Source organism: Hylobates moloch, unplaced genomic scaffold (assembly GCF_009828535.3).
Source record: "Hylobates moloch isolate HMO894 unplaced genomic scaffold, HMol_V3 SCAFFOLD_17, whole genome shotgun sequence".
NCBI classification, from domain to species: domain Eukaryota; kingdom Metazoa; phylum Chordata; class Mammalia; order Primates; family Hylobatidae; genus Hylobates; species Hylobates moloch.
This window is the reverse complement of record NW_026652292.1, coordinates 51,179,000-51,203,386: the sequence shown is the minus strand read 5'-3', so window position 1 is coordinate 51,203,386 and position 24,387 is coordinate 51,179,000. Positions and strand designations below refer to the sequence as shown.

The 24,387-nt window shown below is 38.4% G+C and overlaps 1 protein-coding gene across 3 annotated transcripts in view; it reads right to left on the bottom strand.

Annotated features, from left to right (window-relative positions):
• The window catches only part of PDS5A (PDS5 cohesin associated factor A), a 170,916-nt gene that overhangs the window by 87,831 nt on the left and 58,698 nt on the right, over positions 1–24,387 (bottom strand). For all 3 annotated transcript variants that reach the window (XM_032136154.2, XM_058429989.1, XM_032136155.2), the window contains exons 5-12: positions 24,081–24,178; positions 20,279–20,405; positions 17,661–17,741; positions 14,393–14,533; positions 10,994–11,109; positions 7,352–7,446; positions 5,550–5,695; positions 949–1,100 (exon numbers count right to left, since the gene is read on the bottom strand). In XM_032136154.2, the coding sequence (XP_031992045.1) occupies positions 949–1,100; positions 5,550–5,695; positions 7,352–7,446; positions 10,994–11,109; positions 14,393–14,533; positions 17,661–17,741; positions 20,279–20,405; positions 24,081–24,178 (956 nt within the window). The remainder of the gene's footprint in view (positions 1–948; positions 1,101–5,549; positions 5,696–7,351; positions 7,447–10,993; positions 11,110–14,392; positions 14,534–17,660; positions 17,742–20,278; positions 20,406–24,080; positions 24,179–24,387) is intronic.

Below are 24,387 nucleotides of genomic sequence, written 5' to 3'. Positions count from 1 at the left end.
GCAAATTCATTAACGCAACATATAAAGCTATGATCTGCGGTAGAGCTAATTCTCAAGAAACTCATTAATTTCCTCTGATTACAGTTCAGCCCATTTCTCATTTTGTCACTTAGTTAAAAACGGGGATCCTCCTTCATTATTACTTCCGAAAATGTAGTTTTTCCTGTGTACATCTGATCATTGTTCTCTCCATAATCTAAATTCCTTACCAATATTGGAATATCCTTCTTGCTAGTACCTTTTGCTTGTATCTTCTTGCTTCTATTATTTAATATCACTGGATTAAGAATACACAAGGTCTCTTAATTAACAAATGAAGTACATATCCAGTGATGCCAAAGAAGTTAGTTTAATGAAACAAAACAATGGAAACTATTCTGCACACACCAAGTATCATTTGTATGATCCAATATAGAATTATAAGTAATATTCATAAAACGAAAACAACTTAGTAATTCCCCTATTGGTAGTGGTGTAAAAAGGAAAGTAACTAATAGTTAACTGAATAGCGCTCTCTTGCCACACATTGGGCTAGGATGCTTTACATTCATTATTTTATTTAATCTACATGATAATCCTGTAGGAAAGGCACTATTATTATTCCTTTTTATATAAAACTGAAGTGCACAAGACGTTAATGAACCTGTGTGAGAATACACATCTAATAAAGGGCAGAGTGAACATTTGGTCTCTAACTCCAAAGTCCATGCCTATTTCATATTATAAGGCTACCTTATAATTGTGGACAGTCTTGTTTAAACACAGTATATAAAAACATGTAAAAAGTTATCTCTAAACTTAGAAATAAATGACTAATCAAGCTGAATAAACTTAATTTTATTTATGAAGTAAATACATAAAAATAAGAAATTACTAAAATATTAAATAGATTTTTTTAAGTAAAAAGTAGTTTTATACTCAACCATTCTACCAACATATTAAACTCACTTGTCGTCAATGCTGTTCTGATAATAAATATGCAGAAGTTTGTCCTTTATCCAGCTGACTTTCTCTGCAGCTTCCTTTCCTGCTTCACCATGAAGACAGTATTTCTTATAAAGCTGAGCCAGACCCATCATAGCTTCTTTTCTTACTCGCCACTAAAAAGCACAAAATGTATTAGATGAGCAAGATAACAAAACTCTGTACTAATCTCCAAAGACTGCCTTGGCTTCATTAGGTTGTACAGTCTTCTGTGTGCCTTTATAAACTGGCACACTATTTCTCTTCAAAAGAGGCTTTACAAACATTTTTTTTTTTTTTTTTTTTTTTTGAGACGGAGTCTTACTCTGTCGCCCAGGCTGGAGTGCAGTGGCACGATATTGGCTCACTGCAAGCTCCGTCTCCCCGGTTCAAGCCATTCTCCTGCCTCAGCCTCCCAAGTAGCTGGGACTACAGGCGCCCGCACACCCGGCTAATTTTTTATATTTTTAGTAGAGACAGAGTTTCACCCTGTTAGCCAGGATGGTCTCGATCTCATGACCTCATGATCCACCTGCCTCGGCCCCCCAAAGTGCTGGGATTACAGGCGTGAGCCACCGCGCCCGGCCTACAAACAATTTTGAATCTGTTCCTATTTAGAAATTTTCCAATGCAAATATTGCTACTTTTTTCTTTTTGAAGAAATGGGGTTTCGTTACATTGCCTAGGCTGGTCTCAAATTCCTGGATTAAAGTGATCCTCCTGCCTTAGCATCCTGAGTAGCTAGAACTACAGGTTACTGATTTTTTATTTCCCTTGAAAACTAGTAATAACCTTATGGGAGATTTCATTTGATCCTATTCAAAGAAAATTCACCAAGTTTTAGAAGTGATTACAGTCCACCTGCAAACAAAACCCCTATTATCTGGAATGTTTTAATTGCCAGTTACATCCTTTTAGATGTTAACTTCGGATAAGAACAAAGTTCACTATCAAGAATTCTGGGCCAGGCACAGTGGCTCATGCCTGTAATCCCAGCACTGTGGGAGGCCAAGGCAGGTGGATTGCTTGAGCTCAGGACTTGGGGAACTGACTACCCAGTGAATCTAAAATCCTAGTAAATCTAAAATTGTAGTGAATCTAGGAGTTGAGCTGGCTGACTACCCAGTGAATCTAAAAATACTCTCACAAGCTGACAAAACCTGCAGACTCACACAGAGCTTCCAATCAGCTGTTCAGTGATTCAGTTAAAAATCTGACCAAGGGCGGGCATGGTGGCTCACACCTGTAATCCTAGCACTTTGGGAGGCCGAGGCGGGCAGATTACCTGAGGTCAGGAGTTCGAGACCAGCCTGGTCAACATGGTGAAACCCGGTCTCTACTAAAAACACAAAAATTAGCCGGCCATGGTGGCACGCACCAGTAATTCCAGTTACTTGGGAGGCTGAGGCAGGGAAATCACTTGAGCCCAGGAAGCGGAGGTTGCAGTGAGCCAAGATTGCGCCACTACACTCCAGCCTGGGCGACGGAGTGAGACTCTGTCTCAACAACAACAACAACAACAACAACAACAAAAACTGACCAACTATTCAAGGATCATCAGACTTTTGAGGAACGCTTTCAACAGTAAAGAGAGGGACCAAAACAAACAGGCCAGAGGAGGAAAACAGGACTCAGCGGAAACAGAGATAATACAGGCAGTAAAAGACACTTTCAAATATTCTTAGGGAGATAAGATTTTACACCATAAAATAAGACTCAATTCCTCTGATGAAGAAGGGAAGGAAGATAGGGAGAGAGGCAGGGAGAAAAGGAGGGAAGAAAGCAAGGAAGAAGAAAAGGAAAGGAGGGAAGAAAAAAGGAAAGGAGGCAGGGAGAAAGGAAGTTAGAAAAATTAATGATTCAATCTGAGGAAACTGATTAAAAAAATAAAAAAGAAAAGAAAAAACAGAAAAATTAGATAACGAGAGGTGCTTTTGGAAATTAAAAATGGAGATGAAGTAAAAAAAAAAGATAAGAAAATTAAACTATCAGTCCAACAACATCAAATTAAAGAGTTCCCAAAAGAGAGAACAGGCTCATGCCTGTAATCTTAACACTTTGGGAGGTGGAGGTGGAAGCAGGTACAGATCCCTTGAGCCCAGAAGTTCGAGACCAGCTTGGGCAACATGGTGAAACCCCATCTCTACAAAAAATACAAAAATTAGCCAAGTGTAGTGGCGCACACCTGTAGTCCCAGCTACTTGGGAGACTGAGGTGGGAGGATCGCCTGAGCCTGGGAAGAGGAGGGTGCAGTGAGCTTAGATTACACCACTGCACTCAAGCCAGGGCAACAAAGTGAGACCCTGTCTCAAAACAAAAAACAAAAAACAAAAACCTTAGTGATCACTGTAAGTGAACTTCCTTACATTGCAAACCTAAAAGGCAAACGATTTAGCTAGTTAGCAGAAGATTCTTTGGGACTTTTAGAGGTTGAGAAGGTTTAATAGGGTAGGAAAGAAAGGTTGTGAGAGAAGAGACAGGAAAGGAGACCATAAAAACTTAGAATGAGGGTCATCATAAGATGTAAGAAAAATAAAAGTAAAAAAAGATATCTATGTATTAAAAAAAAAAAAGCAGCAGCAGCAGCTGAGTGTGGTGGTGGGAGCCTGTAGTACTAGCTATTCAGGAGAATGAAGCAAGAGGATCACTTGAATCTAAGAGTTCGAGTTCAGCCTGGGTAACATAGTAACACACCACCTCTAAGAAAGAGGGGTGGGTGGGAGTATATTATCTTTGGTGTATTTAAGTCAATACTTCTTTATAAATTTTTTGTATCATTTTCCATTTTTTAGGCCACTTATTAGATGGAATAACACTTTGTTCCTATGTAACAGGTTAGCAAAAGCCTTTTGACATTTCTTACATAAAATAAAAAAAAAAAAACAAGCAATAAAATCTTAAGATGAAATCCTGTTCCCAAATTTCTAGAGGCTATAACCAAGGTCATCTAACTTATTAAACCAAAATCTGGGTCAGAAAATATCCAGTAGGTGTTACTGTTACCACACTGTACAGTTTCAGTTAGGAAGATTCATTTATTCAACTTTCTGAAACTATGAAAAAACTGTAATAGTAGTGAAACTTTTTAAAGGGGGGAAGGGAGGAATGCCAAATAACCACTAGGGGGAGAGTCATTTCATTTAAATTAAAGCCCAGGAAAAAAAATCTTCAAAGTTAAAATTACTAACACTGTTGAACAACTTAAAAGGTATCTGCTGTTTTTTAAACATCTGGCTCCTATGACAATTTTAAAAGTAAAAACTTAAAGAATACCTCTTTCTATATTTTAAAACCAAAACCAATTACTTTTCTACCCTGAAATTATAATAATCATTTGCAGATGAAAGTAATTTTCAACTACACCTCAAATAAAATAATAGTATGTTGCAAGGGAATCATGAAACATGCCAGAAACGTTAGGCCTAATCAGCCTGCCCTACACATCTATCTCTTGTTTACACCTGAACCTATTCGTTAGTTGTATTCTTAGCACTACTTTTCCTTATCAATCCATGTTTTCTTTTCTTTCTTTTTTTTTTTTTTTGAGACAGAGTCTTGCTTTGTCGCCCAGGCTGGAGTGCAGTGGCGCGATCTCGGCTCGCTGCAAGCTCCGCCTCCCAGGTTGACGCCATTCTCCTGCCTCAGCCTCCCGAACAGCTGGGACTACAGGTACCCGCCACCACGCTCAGCTAATTTTTTGTATTTTTAGTAGAGACGGGGTTTCACCGTGTTAGCCAGGATGGTCTCGATCTCCTGACCTCGTAATCCGCCCGCCTCGGCCTCCCAAAGTGCTGGGATTACAGGCGTGAGCCACCGCGCCCGGCAATCCATGTTTTCAACTGCATCAAATGGAGAAAATCACAGGAAAAATAACTAAACATATAACCATCATTATTGTCCTTAGCTTGGCACATCAATATGTAAATGTCACTTTCTTAGGAAGTGATATTCTTTAATTCAATGAATGGCAGACCCAGCTAAGTATTCAAGAAAGTCATATCTGAAAATGTTAACTATAAGAATAGATGATCAATCACTATTCTTTTGAAACTCATCGTGTAAATAAAAAGGTAAAATTTTGATTAACTTAGTGGTTCTCTTAGGAAGGTATGATAGAAAAGAAACCCATGCTTAAGATCTCAAAAGGTGGCCGGGCGCGGTGGCTCACGCTTGTAATCCCAGCACTTTGGGAGGCTGAGGCGGGCGGATCACGATGTCAGGAGATCGAGACCACGGTGAAACCCCGTCTCTACTAAAAATACAAAAAATTAGCCGGGCGCGGTGGCGGGCGCCTGTAGTCCCAGCTACTCGGAGAGGCTAAGGCAGGAGAATGGCGTGAACCCGGGAGGCGGAGCTTGCAGTGAGCCAAGATTGCGCCACTGCACTCCAGCCTGGGTGACAGAGCGAGACTCCGTCTCAAAAAAAATAAATAAATAAATAAAAATAAAAGAATTAGGAGCTCTTTATCATTGTTATTAATTTGATTTTCACACAGAAAGACATTAAATGTAACAGAAAATGATACCCAATTGTATTTAGCAATTTAAACAGCAAAGTACAGAAGAATAAAATGCCTCAGATTTTACCCGTTTATCCAGTGTTCTTTCCCTCACAAAGCCAAGCAGCTGATCATTTACTAAGGCCAGGTCCCTCTTGGCAGCTGTTATTATAGTAACAATAACATCATGACGAATAGCTTCTTCTGGATCATGTGATCTAACCTTTAAATATTCTGTAATAAGAGAAAAAAACTTAGGCTAAATGTTAGCTATGTAATTTGTCATGATTTAGAATGGCAAGAAAAGAACAGAAATACATTAAGTTTTTGTCCATGCTAAAGCAATGTTTGTAAAATATGGCATGAAATTAAATCATGTTATTTTTACAGCAGCAGTACTCTACTGTAATCACAAACCTGCACTTAAAACTCCAAAGTTGGCCAGGTGTGGTGGCCCACAACTGTAATACCAGCACTTTGGCAGGCTGGGGCAGGCAGGTCGCACAAGCTCAAGAGTTCATACCAGCTTAGGCAACATGGCAAAACCCCATCTCTACAAAAATTACCAAATAAAAAAACTCATTGGCCAGAAGTGTAGTGGCCCGCCCCTGCAGTGCCAGCTACTTGGGGGGCTAAGGAGGGAGGATAACTTGAGCCCAGAGGTCAAGGCTGCAGTGAGCCAATACCAAGCCACTGCACTCCAGCCTGGGTAACAGCGTGAGGCCCTGTATCAAAAATAAAATAAAATAAAATAAAAGACCTCACAGTTACATCTTTTTTATTTTTATTTTTTGTTGTTGAAACAGAGTCTCAGTCTGTCACCCAGGCTGGAGTGTAACAGAGCGATCTGGGTGCACTGCAACCTCCGCCGCCCAGGTTCAAGCAATTTTCATACCTCAGCCTCCGAGTAGCTTAGATTACAGGCATCTGCCACCATGCCTGGCTAATTTTTGTATTTTTAGTAGAGATGGGGTTTCACCATGTTGGCCAGGCTAGTCTTGACCTCCTGGCCTCAAGTGATGCACTGCCTTGGCCTCCCAATGTGCAGGGGATTACACGCGTGAGCCACCATGCCCATAGTTACATTTTAATAATGTATTTTCATCAGTTATCCTGGAAAAGTCAACTCACAATGCAGTATCTGATCTGTGTCAGCTTGAATTTCAGTCACAAATTAAAAGGCTTAAAAGAAAAACAGTGAAAATGCTTATGGCAATTTAGCTGATAGGTATATACCTGCAAATTACACAATATAAAATCAGAATATTTCATAATCTCTTTAAAAATTCTTAAATAATTTATAATACAAACTATATCTAAACAAAAAAAATGTTGTTTCCCCTGTTCTTTTTGGTAAATAACAGCCTGTTGATAAAAACCACTTATGTGCTGCTACCAAACAGGTAGATTTAAATGCTCTAGATTCAAAAGAATGAAAAATTCTAGTCTAGTGCAGAAGATAATCATGCTCCCACTTATTATTAAATGCCACTATATTTAATTAAATAGACACAATGATTTCTACCCAAATCCAATGTCTTAAGAAATACCCTACTTCCTTAAATTATGATTTTCAAAAAATTTCAAAGGATTAAAATATGAAGATTTTAAGCTGGACATTGTAGCACCCGCCTGTAATACTCGGGATGTCAAAGTGAGAGGTCACTTGAGCCCAGGAGTGAAAGCCTTTCTCTTAAAATAAACAAACAAGGAGATTTTAAATGTAATTTTATTACATGAACATGAAATCATTTCTTAGTGCACAACAAATGAAAACCCGAGACCATACCAGAGTTAAAACCTACTTGGAAAGTGAAGTTAGGTCACAAGTCATATCTACAATATAGTTGTATGATTATGCTAATATCTGTAATAAACCAGCTAGCTTACCTGTGAGATCCTTTGCTAAATCTGGGTGATTCATTAAACAATGACTGGCAAATTTCACACTTTCTAATCTCACAGGAACATGAATGTCATTAAATCTATATAGAAAAAGATTGCTAAACATTAATTGTAAGACAAAATAATTACTCTCAAATCAGGTATATCTAACATGAAAATACTTATACACAACAATAGTTACTGATTAGAAAATTTGTTATGAGCTAAGGTATTCTGAAGGAAGAATATAAAGTACACTATAAGGTGAAAGGACACAATTTCACAAAAACATTTTCATAAACAGAATTTCTTTACCATGCTAAAACTAACAAAAAACAGTATAAACAATCACATCCCTCAACCCAAACTATACCCTTTATGGAGTTAAAATCTGAGAGCTTAATATTATGCTACAAAGTAAAAAACATTCAAAACACAACATCAGTTTGAAGAATAAGTTTATAGGAGATTCCAGGCACGGTGGCTGACACCTGTAATCATAGCACTTCGGGAGGCGGAGACAGGTGGATTGCTTGAGGCCAGAAGTTTAAGACCAGCCTTGCATACATGGCAAAACTCTGTCTCTACAAAATATACAAAAATTAGGCAGACATGGTAGCATGCTGCTGTAGTCCCAGTTGCTACTCAGGAAGCATTCAGGAGTTCAAGATCAGCCTTGAAAACACAGCAAAGCCGTGTCTCTACAAAAAAACACAAAAATTAGCCGGGCATGGAGGCATTCGCCTGTAGTCCCAGCCACTTGGGAGGGTGAGATGGAAGGACTGCTTGAGCCCAGGAGGTCGAGGCTGCAGTGAGCCATAATTGCGCCACTGCACTCCAACCTGGGTAACAGACCCTGTCACAAAACAAAACAAGACGAAAGAAAGGTTTATATGAGACAAACACTGGGGAACTTGAGGTAGAGAGCAAACCATATATAAGGGGCAGATCTGTAAGTTCAAAGATGAGTGCAGAAAATGTGTTACTAGATCAGGCATGGTGCCTGTAATACCAGCTACTCAGGAGGCCGAGGCAGGAGAATTGCTTGAACCCGGGAGGCAGAGGTTGCAGTGAGCAGAGATCACGTCACTGCACTCCAGCCTGGGCGATGCAGTGAGACTCTGTCTCAAAAAAAAAAAAAAAAAAAAAAAAGTGTGTTGCACTGTCTCACCATGTAAGTTTCTTTTGGCCAGCACCAACTTGTATTACAATGCTCTTTTAAAGGTCTAGTATACGTAAGAATTCAATTAACATACAATATGTAGACTCAAAAATGCACATGTTGGCTGGGCGTGGTGGCTCACATCTGCAATCTCAGCACTTTGGGAGGCCAAGGCGGGTGGATCACGAGGTCAGGAGATGGAGACCATCCTGGCTAACACGGTGAAACCCCATCTCTACTAAAAATACAAAAAATTAGCCAGGTGCAGTGGCGGGCGCCTGTAGTCCCAGCTGTTCGGGAGGCTGAGGCAGGAGAATGGCGTGAACCCGGGAGGCAGAGCTTGCAGTGAGCCAAGATCGCGCCACTGCACTCCAGCCTGGGTGACAGAGCAAGACTCCGTCTCAAAAAAAAAAAAAAAAAAAATTCACATGTTAAGGATAAGGTAAGGAACCCTCAAATTTAAAACAGATTATTAGGCAACTTTTAAAATATACTGATTAATGATAAATAATGTGATCTGAAATAGCTGGAAATATTTTTATTTTTGAAATGATCTCATAAAATAACCAAGTAAACAAAAGTTGTTTAATAATAAACGTCTTAATGTCTATAGCCTCTTACTTTCTTACCTAGATATAATTTTCATATGTTAATAAAATCTTGCATTTAGGATTTATAATTCTCTGGCTGGCAGAGAAAAATTATACATTATTAATGATCAAGTAATTACAAAGTATCAAAACACTTAACGCTATAATTATGGAAAATAATACTGCAGACTATGACTTGTTTCTATGAATCAGAGACACCACTACAGTTAGCAGTGAGTGTAAAATAATGTGTCAGAAACTTATATCGGGTGATTTCATTTTTATAAGTAACCCAAGTGAAAAATGAAGCCTTCCTTTTTTGCTTAAATGATTTACAAAAAATATTTGATGTCCATCCTGCGATACGGAATTCCTCCCCCGTAACTTTGAAAGTGCAGTTGCTTCATTCCCACCATTCAAAATTCTCATCACATTTAGTTATACAAATATTTAGCATTTATTCCTATAAGACCTTCAAAATGGCATGTTCTGGGCAAGTAACTGCTACAATAGCAGTATGGCCTTGTCAGAGATTTCTCAGAACCTAGGATTAGTATGAGAACTATTGGCTGGGCGCGGTGGCTCACGCCTGTAATCCCAGCACTTTGGGAGGCTGAGGTGGGCGGATCACGAGGTCAGGAGATCGAGACCATCCTGGCTAACACAGTGAAACCCCGTCTCTACTAAAAACACAAAAAATTAGCCGGGCGAGATGGCGGGCGCCTGTAGTCCCAGCTACGCGGGAGGCTGAGGCAGGAGAATGGCGTGAACCCCGGGGGGGCGGAGGCTGCAGTGAGCCGAGATCGTGCCACTGCACTCCAGCCTGGGCGACAGCGAGACTCTGTCTCAAAAAGAAAAAAAAAAAAAAAAAGAGAACTATTATGGTGAATTTACATCAAGAAAAATTCTGGCACCAACTACTGAATCAGTTGAACTAAATAACGGAGAATCTCAAACATCTCCAGAATATTAATAGTAAATATCTACTTTCCAATCAGCTTTTAAAGCAAAACAGGTAAATGGAATGCAAGGAGAAATTTCATGAATTTCATAAATTTGTCAACACTACTATCAAGCCAAATAGAATTTAGTCATTCTAAGCTCTTGAGAAGAAACATTAAAAACTATCTGAGTTAAGGGCAATCATATTTTCCACTTAAAAATCATACAATTATACCAAATTAGTTAAAACACACCATACAATGTGTTCAGATAAGTTACAGACCCAAAAGACATGCACTAGTAAATGAAAAAGTTGGTAGGCTGACAAATGGCACAGGTTCCTAAATTTGGATCAGTATGTATTCAGTTTCATGATTTAAAAATCTTAAGACTTAGAATATACTGCAATGCTGTCTATTTATTCTAATGACTTTCTTTCTTTTTTTTTTTTTTTGAGACAGAGTCTCACTCTGTCACTCAGGCTGGAATGCAGTGGCTCAATCTCAACTCACTGCAACCTCCGCCTCCCAGGTTCAAGGATTCTCCCGCCTTAGCCTCTTGAGTAGCTGCGGTTACAGGTGCTGGTCACCACCCCTGGTTAATTTTTGTGTTTTTAGTAGAGACACCATGTTGGTCAGGCTGGTCTCCTCAACTCCTGTTCTCAAGTGATACGCCCACCTCAGCCTCCCAAAGTGCTGGGATTATGGGCATGAGCCACCATGCCTGGCCATGACATTATTTTAACACAAAGAAGTTAAAAAGTGTTACACAGATAAAATACTAAGCTTTCTTCATAAAAAATTTTTCCTACAATTTATTCCATAAGAAGGATGGCAACACAGATGACAATGAAACCAACATCTATTAATGAAAGTTTTGATATGTACAGTTTTAATCAAGTGGATGGCACCCTATTTTCCAAAATATAAACAACAGAATTATATGTTCTCTTACCGTCCAAGAAAACATTGCCAAAGAGGACGATTCTGTGTTGCCAAATCAGAATCTTTGGAGCCAAACAATTTAGCTAGAAGTCGAACAACAGCTAATCGCTCTTCTCCATCATTGCTCTAAGAAGGGAAAACAGAAAGTGAAGCCTAAGCTTTATTCACCAGATTACACAAAGTATCCTGAAACATTCTCAAGAAGATACAATTTCATATTTCTGCTTGTAACTGTAAGAAGTTTAAAATATCATATGTCCTCATTTACTAGGCAGAAATTGATTTGATTTCATGTTAGATCATCTGGGTTTTTGCTCTTATTTCACACCCTCCCAACTGCTAATTTATGTCTACTTCACTGATTAATTGCATTCTATACATTGGTTATGGACACTGTACAAATATGAGACAATTCACTTCTAACATTAAGAACACTATAAAAACGTCTATGAAGGACAAAGTTACAGTTACCACCCTAATAAGCTTACTTTATAGGAAATCTGCAATTTATGTTCCAACATAAACACACATCAATTAAAGTTTTGATATACAAAGTTTTTTTTTTTTTTTTTTTTTTTTTTTTTGAGGAGTCTTGCTCTGTCTCCCAAGCTAGAGTGCAGTGGCACAGCTCAGCTCACTGCAACCTCTGCCTCCCAGGTTCAAGAGATTCTCCTGCCTCAGCCTCTCAAGTAGCTGGGATTACAGGCACCCACCGCCGCACATTTTTAGTAGAGATGGGGTTTCACCATCTTGGCCAGGCTGGTATCGAACTCCTGACCTCGTGACCCACCCGCCTCGGCCTCCCAAAGTGCTGAGATTATGGGCATGAACCACCATGCCTGGCCGATACACAAAGTTTTAATGAAGGATCCCCTACGACTGGAGAATACGACACTATAGAATTTCATGATTCATAGAAACTCATTTTAATAGCAACGCAAGAATCAAAAGACGATCTGAAGTCAGCTTAAATACTATAAAAAAGCAAAACGTCACTGTTTTCTAGTAAGATTATCTCATTTTCTTATCCTGAAACAGTATATGCGATAAAAATTCTGTTCCAGTTTCAGCAGTGATGCCATGCTTTAATGTAAAATAAGTTATTCTGAAACCATATGGTGTGTGAAACGTTTCAAAAATCATATTCACTAGAAAAATAAACACAATACCTAAAAGCAACTGCTAATTTTTTTTAGGCGTTCAAATACAGTATGTGGCTAAAGCAATACCAGATATCCAATAAACAAAGTACTTTTGGAAAAGAGAAGTAAAAATAGAAAAATAAAGACCACAGGATAAAATCTTTTCCTTATGAATGTTTTAGCGCTCAAGAACAGGGGTTTTGTGGGTAAAACAGGCACACTTAACCAATGTAAAAATGAAAATTACATCAAGTATTAACTATTTTAATTATAAATGACAAAAATGATTTTTTTTTTTTTAAAGAGGTAGAGTCTTGCTCTGTTGCCCAGGCTGGAGTGCAGTGGCAGGATCATGGCTCACTGCAGCCTTGAACTCCTGGGCTCAAGTGATCCTCCCACCTTAGCCTCCTGGGTAGCTGGACATACAAGTGTGCATCACCACACCACACTGGCTAATTTTTTATTTTTCTATAGAGACAGAATCCTACCATGTTGACAAGGTTAGTCTTGAACTCCTGGCCTCAGGCAAGCCTCCTACCTCAGCCTCCCAAAATGCTGGGATTACATGGACATGAGGTACCACATCCGGCCTGATTTTTTTTTTTTTTTTTTTTGGTGAGACGAGGTCTGGGTCTGGCTCTATCACCCAGGGTGGAGTACAGTGGAGCAACCTCGGTTCGCTGTAACCTCAGCCTTCCAGGCTCAAGCCATCCTCCCACCTCAGCCTCCTGAGTAGCTGGGACTACGGGTGTGTGGCAATACGCTTGGCTAATTTCTGTATTTTTTGTAGAGATGGGGTGTCACCATGTTGCCCAAGCTGGTCTCAAACTCCTTGGCTCAAGAGATCTGCCTGCCTCCACCTCCCAAAGTGCTGGGATTACAGGTATGAGCTACCACACTTGGCCCAGCCTGATTTTCTTTGACAAAATTTTTCTCAAGCAAAGTGCACAATCTTCTAATAAGTTCAATTTATTAGCCAATATGATTTATTTCTTAAAGAAAAAGTAATCTATCCCTTAAATATGAAAAAATATATGGAAATTTTATTCTAATAGCAAGTAACTTTTAGTAGATCAGTGATTATTTCAAAAGAGGTGACATTTCACATCTATAAACTACAGAAGTAAAACTAACTGAAAACTTGCCCGTCTGCTATTTGTAAAAGTCAAAATATATTCCTTGACCAGGCTCAGTGGCTCATGCCTGTAATCTCAGTAATTTGAGGCCAAGGCAGGAGAACTGCATTAGGCCAGGAATTTGAGACCAGCCTGGGCAACACAGTGAGAACCCGTCTCAAACAAACAAACAAAAAATTACCAGGCATGGTGAGGTACACCTGTAGTCCCAGCTCCTCAAGAGACTGAGACAAGAAAGGCCGGGCACTCCAGCCTGGGCGACAGAGCGAGACTCTGTCTCAAAAAACAAAAAAAAAGAGACTGAGACAAGAGGATCACTTGAGCCCAAGAGTTCAAGGCAGTACTAAACTTTTACAAATAGCAGAGGGGCAAGAATTATGAATTACTTGCTCAGTTGTCTATAAAAAATAGATACACTATTTTTAGGACAGTCAAATTTCTGTCCTTAATCCGTACCATGAAAAGGTCATAAAATTGTAAGCAATACCATATGAGGATTCCATTTAAAATATTTTGATGTTCTAAAACATATCAATCTAATAAAGGATACCATTTAATACCAACATGTATTATAAATTTCTAAGATAATACCATTTTTCCTATCTATTGCTTGTGTCACTGTGATTATCAGTAGATATTTAACAATTAGAAGTATTATAATTTTGTGGCCAGGCATGGTGGCTCACGCCTGTAATCCCAGGACTTTGGGCAGCCAAGGTGGGCATATCACAAGGTCAAGAGATTGAGACCAGCCTGGCCAACATGGAGAATCCCCATCTCTACTAAAAACAGAAAAATTATATGGGCATGGTGGTTTGCACCTGTAGTCCCAGCTACTCGGGAGGCTGAGGCAGAAGAATCGCTTGAACCCGGGAGACGAAGGTTGCAGTGAGCCGAGACTGCACCATTGCACACCAGCCTGAGCAATAACAGTGAAACTCCATCTCAAAAAAAGAAAAAAAGATAAATTGAAGTCACACTTTATTCTTCTACAGTTACAGAAAAATTATGCGGTATACATTTTTCCTGGAAAGTTTAAAGGGCATGAAAATTGGTCAATTTTACATTGTGCCTGCTCTAGAAATAAGAAAGAAAAAAAAAAAAAAAGAAAAGAAAATTGGTTAATCTTACCTTTAGTTTGAATTCAAGCTGTGGCATGACAGATAATAATAAATGAGGATCTATAGCAAAAAGTTCCTGAATCAGATCAAATACATGTTCTGACAAATCACTTACTGATGATCTTCCCAGCACCAGGACTTGATTGAAAAACTGTAAGAGATATTAAAAACAAAAATAAAACATCCAGTTCATTTAAAAACATGGATACCTTTTTAATAAACATTTTTTATAAACAATTTAATTAGGCATTACATATACAACTGAAGGAGGTGATACAAACAGATGTGTGATTACTAATATATAATAAGACAGTCATCTAAACAGCAGAAAAAATAATTTCCTAATAATATCAAATCATGAATGTTACAAGGAGAAAAGCAAAAAAAAAATTGGTTTGTTGAGTGTATTTCAAATAAGGACATTTCTAGGAATCTTTGTTTTCATTAAAACAATTTAGACAGTCTGTGTTGTTCATTACAAAGGATTTTAGAAAAATTTCCTTGTACCAGAGAAAAATTACAAAGTCTCAATCTTTGATTTTTTTTTTTTCTTTTTATGAGATGGAGTCTGGCTCTGTCGCCCAGGCTAGAGTACGGTGGCGTGATCTCCGCTTACTGCAGCTTCCACCTCCGAGATTCAAGCAATTCTCCTGCCTCAGCCTCCTGAGTAGCTGGGATTATAGGAACCCACCACCATGCCCAGCTAATTTTTGTATTTTTAGCAGAGACAAGGTTTCACCATGTTGGCCAGGCTGGTCTCGAACTCCGTACCTCAGGTGATCTATAGGCCTCGGCCTCCCAAAGTACTGGGATTACAGGCGTGAGCCATTGTGTCTGGCCTCAACCTTTGATTTTTAAAAAAATCAAAGGCACAGCGGCACATGCCTGTAATCCCAGCACTTTGGGAAGCCAAGGCATGACAATCTTGAGCCCCAGGAGTTGGAGACCAGCTTGGGCAACACAGCGAGACCCTTGTCTCTGTAAAAAATAAAAAAATTATCTGGATGTGGTAGTGCATGCCTACAGCCCCAGCTACTCAGGAGGCCATGGCAGGGGGATCATTTAAGCCCCAGGAAGTCAAGGTTGCAGCGAGTTGTGATCACACCATTGCACTCCTCCTGCATGGCGGACAGAACAAGACCCTGTCTCAAAAAAAAAAAAAAAAAAAAAAATCAGAATAATTTTTCCATGAGTTTAGTAATAAAGAGTATTCAAAGGTGAAGGATTTTTTGTTGTTGTTGGGTTGGTTCTTTTAATACTCAGAGAAAGTAAAATATGACAAAAAGAATAAAAAGTTGGTAATACAAAAGCTGATTTTTTTTTTTAAATGCTAGACAGAAATAGAGTATACAAGGCCAAGAGCACAAATTAAAAGATACCAGCACTGCACACCACCACTGCCACACATGCAGAAGAATTAAATTTTTAAATTGCCTCGGGGCAATTGTATGCAACTGATACAAGCATACATTTCTGGTAGTATCATAATTTGAAAAGCAGCATGAATTAAGTTAGAAAATATTCATTATTGGCAAGGCATGGTGGCTCACACCTGTAATCGCGTACTTTGGGAGTCCGAGGCAGGCGGATTACCTGAGGTCAGGAGTTCAAGACCAGCCTGGCCAACATGGTGAAATTCCATCTCTACTAAAAATATAAAAATTACCAGGGTGTGGTGGCACTCAGGAGGCTGGAGCAGGAGAATTGCTTGAGCCTGGGAGGCGGAGGTTGCAGTGAACTGAAATCGCAACACTGCACTCCAGCCTGGGCAACAGGGCGAGACTCCATCTCCAATCATTCCCACCAGATAACAGTAATATCAAAAAATTCGTATTTACTATGCAGACATTGAAAATAATGAAGACAGTTTTATCAAAATATATGCATACGCACCACAAAAAAGCCAGACTACTTCTGAAAGGATATAAAAAAACCTAATGGGGATGGTTATTTCTGAGAATTGAGAAATGTATTCAAGGCTGAAGACAAACACTTCTTTAGTACTATTATTCTTTAATCTGTTTAAATATTAATTTAGTAATCCAAGTAATACTAATAGGATAACATTTAAATTAAAAGCCTCATTTGGATTTTTATCCATGGAAAATAATTCAACAATATATAAATGTTAGATTCACAAAGATGATTAGGAAAGGAAAGAAACGCTGAAAAGACCTAGATCTATGACAATAAGGAAATACGTATCAAGAAACATTTATAGTCATTCTTATATATTTAAAAAGAATGTCAAAATATGTCAATACAAATATGACAATCAAAATTTTACATAAAATAGCCGGGTGCGGTGGCTCACGCCTGTAATCCCAACACTTTGGGAGGCCGAGGCAGGCAGATCACGAGGTCAGGAGATCAAGACCACCCTGGCTAACACGGTGAAACCCTGTCTCTACTAAAAATACAAAAAATTAGCCGAGTGTGGTGGCGGGTGCCTGTAGTCTCAGCTACTCGGGAGGCTGAGGCAGGAGAATGGCGTGAACCCGGGAGGTGGAGCTTGCAATGAGCCGAGATTGCACCACTGTACTCCAGCCTCAGGGACAGAGTGAGACTCCGTTTCAAAAAAAATAATTTTTTTTTCATAAAGTATGTGGGAAAATAGTTATAAATATGAGCAAATGAACAATGGAATTAGTTGCTATAAGATAGTGAGATTGCAAACTTTTTTTCCAAATTATTGATTTTTTTAGGAAAAACAAAACAACCCAGAACAAATTCCTCAGTAAAGCTTTTTTTAACTATTACTATATAGCAACTATCACAATCTTTCATTACTGAAAGTATTTAAATGTTTGCCAAAAACAACAGCCAAAACAACCAAACTATTTTCTAAATAAATCTCTGAAATCGTAAAAAAAAATAAAAATAAAACAAAATAAAGGAAGAAACATTACAGGACTTCAGAAGAATGACCCAAAAGAAACAAAGAAAAAAATATACAAAGAGAGACACAGAGACCCAAGGATAAAGATGTAGAGAAAAAATGAAAGAGATCAGCATTATCTGGGAGACAATGAAATAAACATAAATACAACTGCAGATAAGGGGATGGGAGTTGCAGACAACTTTTCTTATGCTAATATCCACCCTTTAAAAACAATGTCATGAAACTTATGTTGCATTTCTCTAACCTTGATCACATTTGGACATAAGTTCTTTTATATTTATAAGCCAAATAAACTTTTATATAAGAGGTTCTAATAAATTAGTACAATAGATTAAGAATTAGAAAATACAGAATAAACATAGAAAGAAATACATACATTGGCAATGCATGCCTCAATAGTCTGGACTGTTCTTTTCAATAGCACTTTTGCAAGGTCAAAGGACTGTTTATTTAAGTTCTGAAAAATAATAAAAACATGGAAAGTTACAAATGAATGTTAATTTATGAGATAGTAACATTAGAATACTGTAGTTTTCAAATCTGTAATAAAATATGAATTTTGCTTCACTAAAATATGAAGCAAAAATAAAAATAACTGAGTTCTCTTCAAGGTTTTGCCAAATATCCTCTAGTCAAGTGGTCTTAAATGCAGACGTTGCAAATTGAACTCATTTATTAATCAAAAACTAAAATGGATTAGTTAGCAAAAGCACAACACTATATTAAGTTTTATTAAACTCAAAACAGACCTAATGCTTTTTGGTTTTATCTGTTAACCAATGTAAACTGACAACTACACCCATGTATCTTAAACACATATACTCCCCGATCTAATACAACATGCTCAATTATTTCAATGTTTAATCAATGCATGCTCTGGAGAAGAGTAGACCTGGTGTTTCAAATAAAAAGGGTTCTTGATCAATTGTATTTTTGAAATGCTTAATACTATGCTCCCACTTCAAGAGTCCCAGTGTACTCAAATAAATTAAAGGATCTGAGAAGGACCTTAGAAAATATATATTTAATTTTTTTTAAATGCCTGAAAAGGGAATTCTTGTTTTGAATAATACCTATTAACATTGCTATATCTTGAAGTTTTGGACCAAACAGATTCATTCACCATCATCTCACACCTCTTCCAAAATGAGGCTAGGAAACCCTACACTCTAGGCCAGGGGTCAGCAAACTTTTTCTATGAAGGGCCACATGGTAAATATTTTAGGTTTTGTGGGTTATACATACAAATCACTGCTACAACTACACAACTCTGCTGTTGTAGCATGAAAGCAGATATAAACAAAACGAAAACGAATGAACATGGCTGTGTTCCAATAAAGTCTTACTTACATAAATAAACAATGGTCCAAATCTGATCAACAAGCCATAGCTTCTTGACCCCTGCTTTATACTTTTATTTCATTGGCAAAGGATAAGATTTGCTTAAAATTAAGTTAACATTTCTATTTCTTAAAAGAAGTCTATTTCCTACTACTAATAAAAATGCTCTCAAGCCGGATGTGGTTGCTCATGCCTGTAATCTCAGCACTTTGGGAGGCTAAGGCAGGCAGATCGCTTGAGCCCAGGGGTTTGAGATAAGCCTGGGCAACATGGCGAAATCCCGTTTCTACCAAGAAAACTTAAAAAAGAAAAAAAAAAGCCAGGTATGGTAGCACATGCCTGTATTGCCAGCTACTTGGGAGGCTGAGGTAGGAGGATCACTTGAGCCCAGGAGACAGAGACTGCAATGAGCCAAGATAGTGCCGCTGCACTCCAGCCTAGGTGACAGAGTGAGACCCTGTCCCAAAAAAAACCACCAACCTACTCACTTACTATATAAAAACCAAATATACTGTCTTAATCTGCCAAAATATACTCTCCTTTGCCATAGTCTCAGAATTTTTATAAACTGGCCAGGCATGGTGGCTCACGCCTGTAATCCCAGCACTTTGGGAGGCCGAGACGGGCGGATCACGAGGTCAGGAGTTCGAGACCATCCTGGCTAACTCGGTGAAACCCCGTCTCTATTAAAAAATACAAAAAATTAGCCAGGCGAGGTGGCAGGCGCCTGTAGTCCCAGCTACGCAGGAGGCTGAGGCAGGAGAATGGCGTGAATCCCGGGGGGGCGGAGCCTGCAGTGAGCCAAGATTGTGCCACTGCACTCCAGCCTGGGCAACAGAGCGAGACTCCATCTCAAAAAAAAAAAAAAAAAGAATTTTTATAAACTACAGAATTTTATAAACTACATTTGAATAAAATATAAATAATATTTAGACTCAAGAGAAGAATTTAAAATTAATTATATCTTTCTGTGAATGAGTATAATTGGACAGATTTTTCCTCTAATGTCTGATAACAGGTTACTGAACCACTAGAAGAAAAGAGCAGGAGAGCAAATATCAACATTGGGGTAGGCCTGAGTAGAGCCCAGTGGTGGAGCTTGAGGGCAGCCAAATCCTTCAGATTCTTAGGAGGATCTGGTAGAGATAAATAGAAAAAGGAAACAGGGAAGAATGATACACCTCTGAATCATCCTTTTCTTCTTAACATTAACCATATAGCTTCTGCCCATATCTTTTTCTGAGAGTACCTAAGAAAAAGGTACGATACGGATTCTGAAAAGAAATCCAAACTCCTATGTTTCACATCTATGTTAAAAAGGAGGAAATACATTTCTTTTCCAAACAAAATTAATCAAAAAGACAACACCCCTAACCCCTTATAATTCTCAGATTATTTGTGTGAATACAAAACATTTTCAGTTTCCAGAAAACAGCACTTAAATGAATGAAACTCTTACATGATATGTTAATCAATATATTTTGTAAAAATAATAGCCACAAGACTAATGTATGTTAACTTATTTTATTTGAGGTGGAGAATGGTCATGGGAACAATTACATGGGATTGCAAATGGCCATAAAACAATTGTTCATTCTTATGTGTAGCGTGACTGTTAAATATTAACCTTCAATATTTTCATACTTTACAGACCTTATGTGCAGGAATGAGGTTAATAAGAATGGAGTCCAATAATTCTTGAGTAACTCCATCACCTTCCATGATGATAGAACTCATCAAATCTAGCATGTGCATTTGTACCTTCTTATTGTGGCTATTGCTATAAAAAAAAAAAAAAGAATAAGTAGCAGGAGGAGGAAAAGAAGAAAATTCAAGCTTCCAATAGGAAATTAAACTTCCTAGTTTAAAACAACAATCTCACTCATAGGTGGGAACTGAACAATGAGAACTCATGGACACAGGAAGGGGAACATCACACTCCGGGGACTGTTGTGGGGTTGGGGGAGGGGGGAGGGACAGCATTAGGAGATATACCTAATGCTAAATGACGAGTTAATGGATGCAGGAAATCAACATGGCACATGGATACATATGTAACAAACCTGCACATTGTGCACATGTACCCTAAAACCTAAAGTATAATAATAATAAAATAAAAATAAAAATAAAAATAAATAAAACAACAATCTCACATTTAAAGGATTTTCACTTGAGGGACAGTGCCAATAATGGCAGAGAAATTTTGGCTGCTCTATTTTCTTTCTCCTTTTGTTGACTATTACAACAGCTGTAAGGTACTGTTGTATTTTATAAAAACAAAGACAAACTTAATTTCTAATAAATTACATTTTGTTCAATTCACATTTTTTTAAAAAAGAAAAGAAAAAGGCCGGGCACAGTGGCTCGGACCTGTAATCCCAACACTTTGGGAGGCTGAGGCAGGTGGATCACCTGACATCAGGAGTTTGAGACCAGGCTGGCCAACATGGTGAAACCCCGTCTTTACAAAAAATAAAAAAATTAGTGAGGTGTGGTGGCAGGCACCTGGAATCCCAGTTTCTGGGGAGGCTAAGGCGGAAGAATCACTTGAAACTGGGAGGCAGAGTTTGCAGTGAGCAGAGATCATGGCACTGCACTCCAGCCTGGGCGACAGAGTGAGACTCCGTATAAAAAAAAAAAAAAAGAAAAGAAAAGAAAAGGAAACGAAAAGGAAAAAAAGACCTTTAAATTAAATTAAGTCTTTACACAACTAGGATTCCAAGAGTAAATTAAATTCTGCCTAATAAAAATGTCAATTTTAGCCTGGGCAACATGGCGAAACCCTGTCTCTACAAAAAAAATAAAAATTAGCCAGCTGAGTAGCCCCAACTACTCAGAAGGCTGATATGGGAGGATCACTGGAGCCCAGGAGGTCGAGGCATCAACAAGCCATGATCGTGCCACTGCACTCCAGCCTGGGTGACAGACCAAGACCCTGTCTCAAAACACACACACACACACACACACACACGTCCATTTCAAGGAAAGGACACTTCTGCTTACATGCCCCAGATTTTTAAAGGTGATAAAATTTTAAGGAAACAAACACAAAAGTATATGATAATAAAGGCAGACTTTCTTCAACTCCCACTCCTTAAGTCTTAATAAATTCCTCAAACTAAGATAAAAACCTATTTAAACACCCCCAAATGCATAAGCCAAATAAGCAATTATTGCTGTATCCTTGCCACTAGAAGTTTTAACTCACCAATACTGAAAATCAAAAGTTTCATCTAAAATGCTTTCAATAACTAGAAGGCTTTTCTGAAAATGTCATCCTAGTACCTCTTAAAGAATTTCAAATGGACAAATGAAAAAATCAATAAAGTGTAAAATATAAGGCCAAGAATCAGTTTCAAGTGCTTCCACAGTGAGGCCTGCCCTTTCTTGCTACTTTTGAACCTAGTCAGCATATGAAGAGGCCTGGGCTGGCCTCCTGAGTGGATGAGACATGTGACCCAGTACTATCACTTCAGCCCACCTCAGCCAATGGCCAGATATTGACCAGATATCCTGCCAACTGACTACAAACACAGGTGCAAATCCAACCCAAATAAAATCAACTGCCAAGCAGAACCACGAGCTAAATAAAATGGTGGCTATCTTAAACTATCAAGTTTTAGGTTACTTTGTAATGCAGCAAAAGCTAGCAAACACGAAGGTTTATATGTTCTATCATTTACTTTAAGGGCTTACTGCTAGTCAAATGCCACAGAAGTTTCTTCTTCTTCTTTTTTTTCTTTTTTTTTTTTGAGACGGGGTCTCGCTCTTTCACCCAGGCTGGAATGCAGTGGCGCGATCTCGGCTCACTGCAGGCTCCGCCCCCCGGGGTTCACACCATTCTCCTGCCTCAGCCTCCCGAGTAGCTGGGACTACAGGCGCCCGCCACCTTGCCCGGCTAATTTTTTGTATTTTTAGTAGAGACGGAGTTTCACCGTGTTAGCCAGGAAGGTCTCGATCTCCTGACCTCGTGATCCGCCCGCCTCGGCCTCCCAAAGTGCTGGGATTACAGGCGTGAGCCACCGCGCCCGGCCAGTTTCTTCTCATTCTATCTTTCTACAAGCTTCTATCCTATGCCAAGCTGGAGTGATCCTTTCCTGTTTGTTTCAGGATAATGTCTAATCCTACCATTCCATCTAAGGAAAAAGAAAATATGATATAGCATTCATTAAAATCTCCAGAAAACTCTGGAAATGTGCTGTTCAATATGCAAGCCATTTGCCACATATGGCTGGTGAACATGTGAAACATGAGGAGGGCCACATGTTGGAATGAAAATACTTTTGGATACAGTGGAATAAATAAAATATATTATCAATATGAATTTCACTTGTTTTTACTTTTCTATTAATGCGACTACTAGAAAACTTATGTGAGATATGTCTGCATATAATGTAATGCTCTAGAACACATCTTATAGCAGTGCTTGATTTACTATACAAAAAACAAACCAGGCTGAGTGTGGTAGCTCACACCTGTAAACCCAGCACTTTGGGAGGCTGAGGTGGGTGGATCACTTGAGGTCAAAAGTTTTAGACCAGCCTGGCCAAGATGGCAAAACTGTATCTCTACTAAAAATACAAAAATTAGCCGGGCGTGGTGGCACACACTTGTAGTCCCAGCTACTCAGGAGGCCAAGGCAGGAGGATTGCTTGAACTCGGGAGGTGGAAGTTGCAGTGAGCCGAGATGGCACCACTGCACTCCAGCATGGGTGACAGAGCAAGACACTGTCTCAAAAAAAACAAAACAACCCACACAGAATAAAACAATAACAACAAAACCCACACACACCAAAAACAAACCAAAACAAAATAAAGAAACCCACAAACCAAAAAAACATGGGCTAAAATCAGAATTTGAGCCTCCTGTCCAGCAACTGGTCCTTGGGCAAGCCACTACACTTTCTGACTCTGGATTAGTTTCCCTATTTCTATAAAGAGAAGGCCAATTTAGGCAATGTTTAAGATTTTTTTCTAGGTCTAGAATAAGAAGTTGTCAAAGTTAGTGAGCTTAAAGACTGAGCTATTACGTCTCCCAGCACTAATGGTACATACAATATACGTAATTTCTACCTCATAATTTAATACTTCATTGTATTACTCTAAGGTTTCAGACGATTTGCTTTACAACCATATGTGGTTGCCTCTATTAGATAGTAAGTTCCTTCAAAACAAGAGCACCACTTTATACTTCTCTACTGGTCCACAGCCTCCAGGACAGACTGGGGGACTGAAGAGCCAACCAGTAAACTGATACCATAATTTAAAACTGGTAGTACAAGGTCAAAGGCAGTGTTCGGACAACAGAATTTTTACTTTCCCTTTTATGTTAAGTTTTCTAAGGAAAACAATTCCTTATAACTCTGAAATAGCTTAGTGTACATGTAGAGTATACAACATCTGAATACATAATCAAGAAAAAGAGACAAACAGAAATGCTTAAAAAATAACTTACTTGATCACTGAGAAGAGAGTTCTAAAAAGCTGAATAAAAATTTCATTGCAATCTTCCAATTCAAAGCAGATGTTATATGATTTAACCCAAGCTAAATTCTTAAATAAACAAAAATAATTATTGAATTATACACATATATACAGAATAGTTATATAATAAAAAATTCAGTAAAAATTAATTTTTAGAGTTAGAAACATATTAAAGTCTACAAAGACTCAACATATAAAATTTTAAGTGTTAAATTAATCACATATTCTGACCCTGAAAAAGATATATACCTGATGTCATCAATTTTCTCAAACTGAAA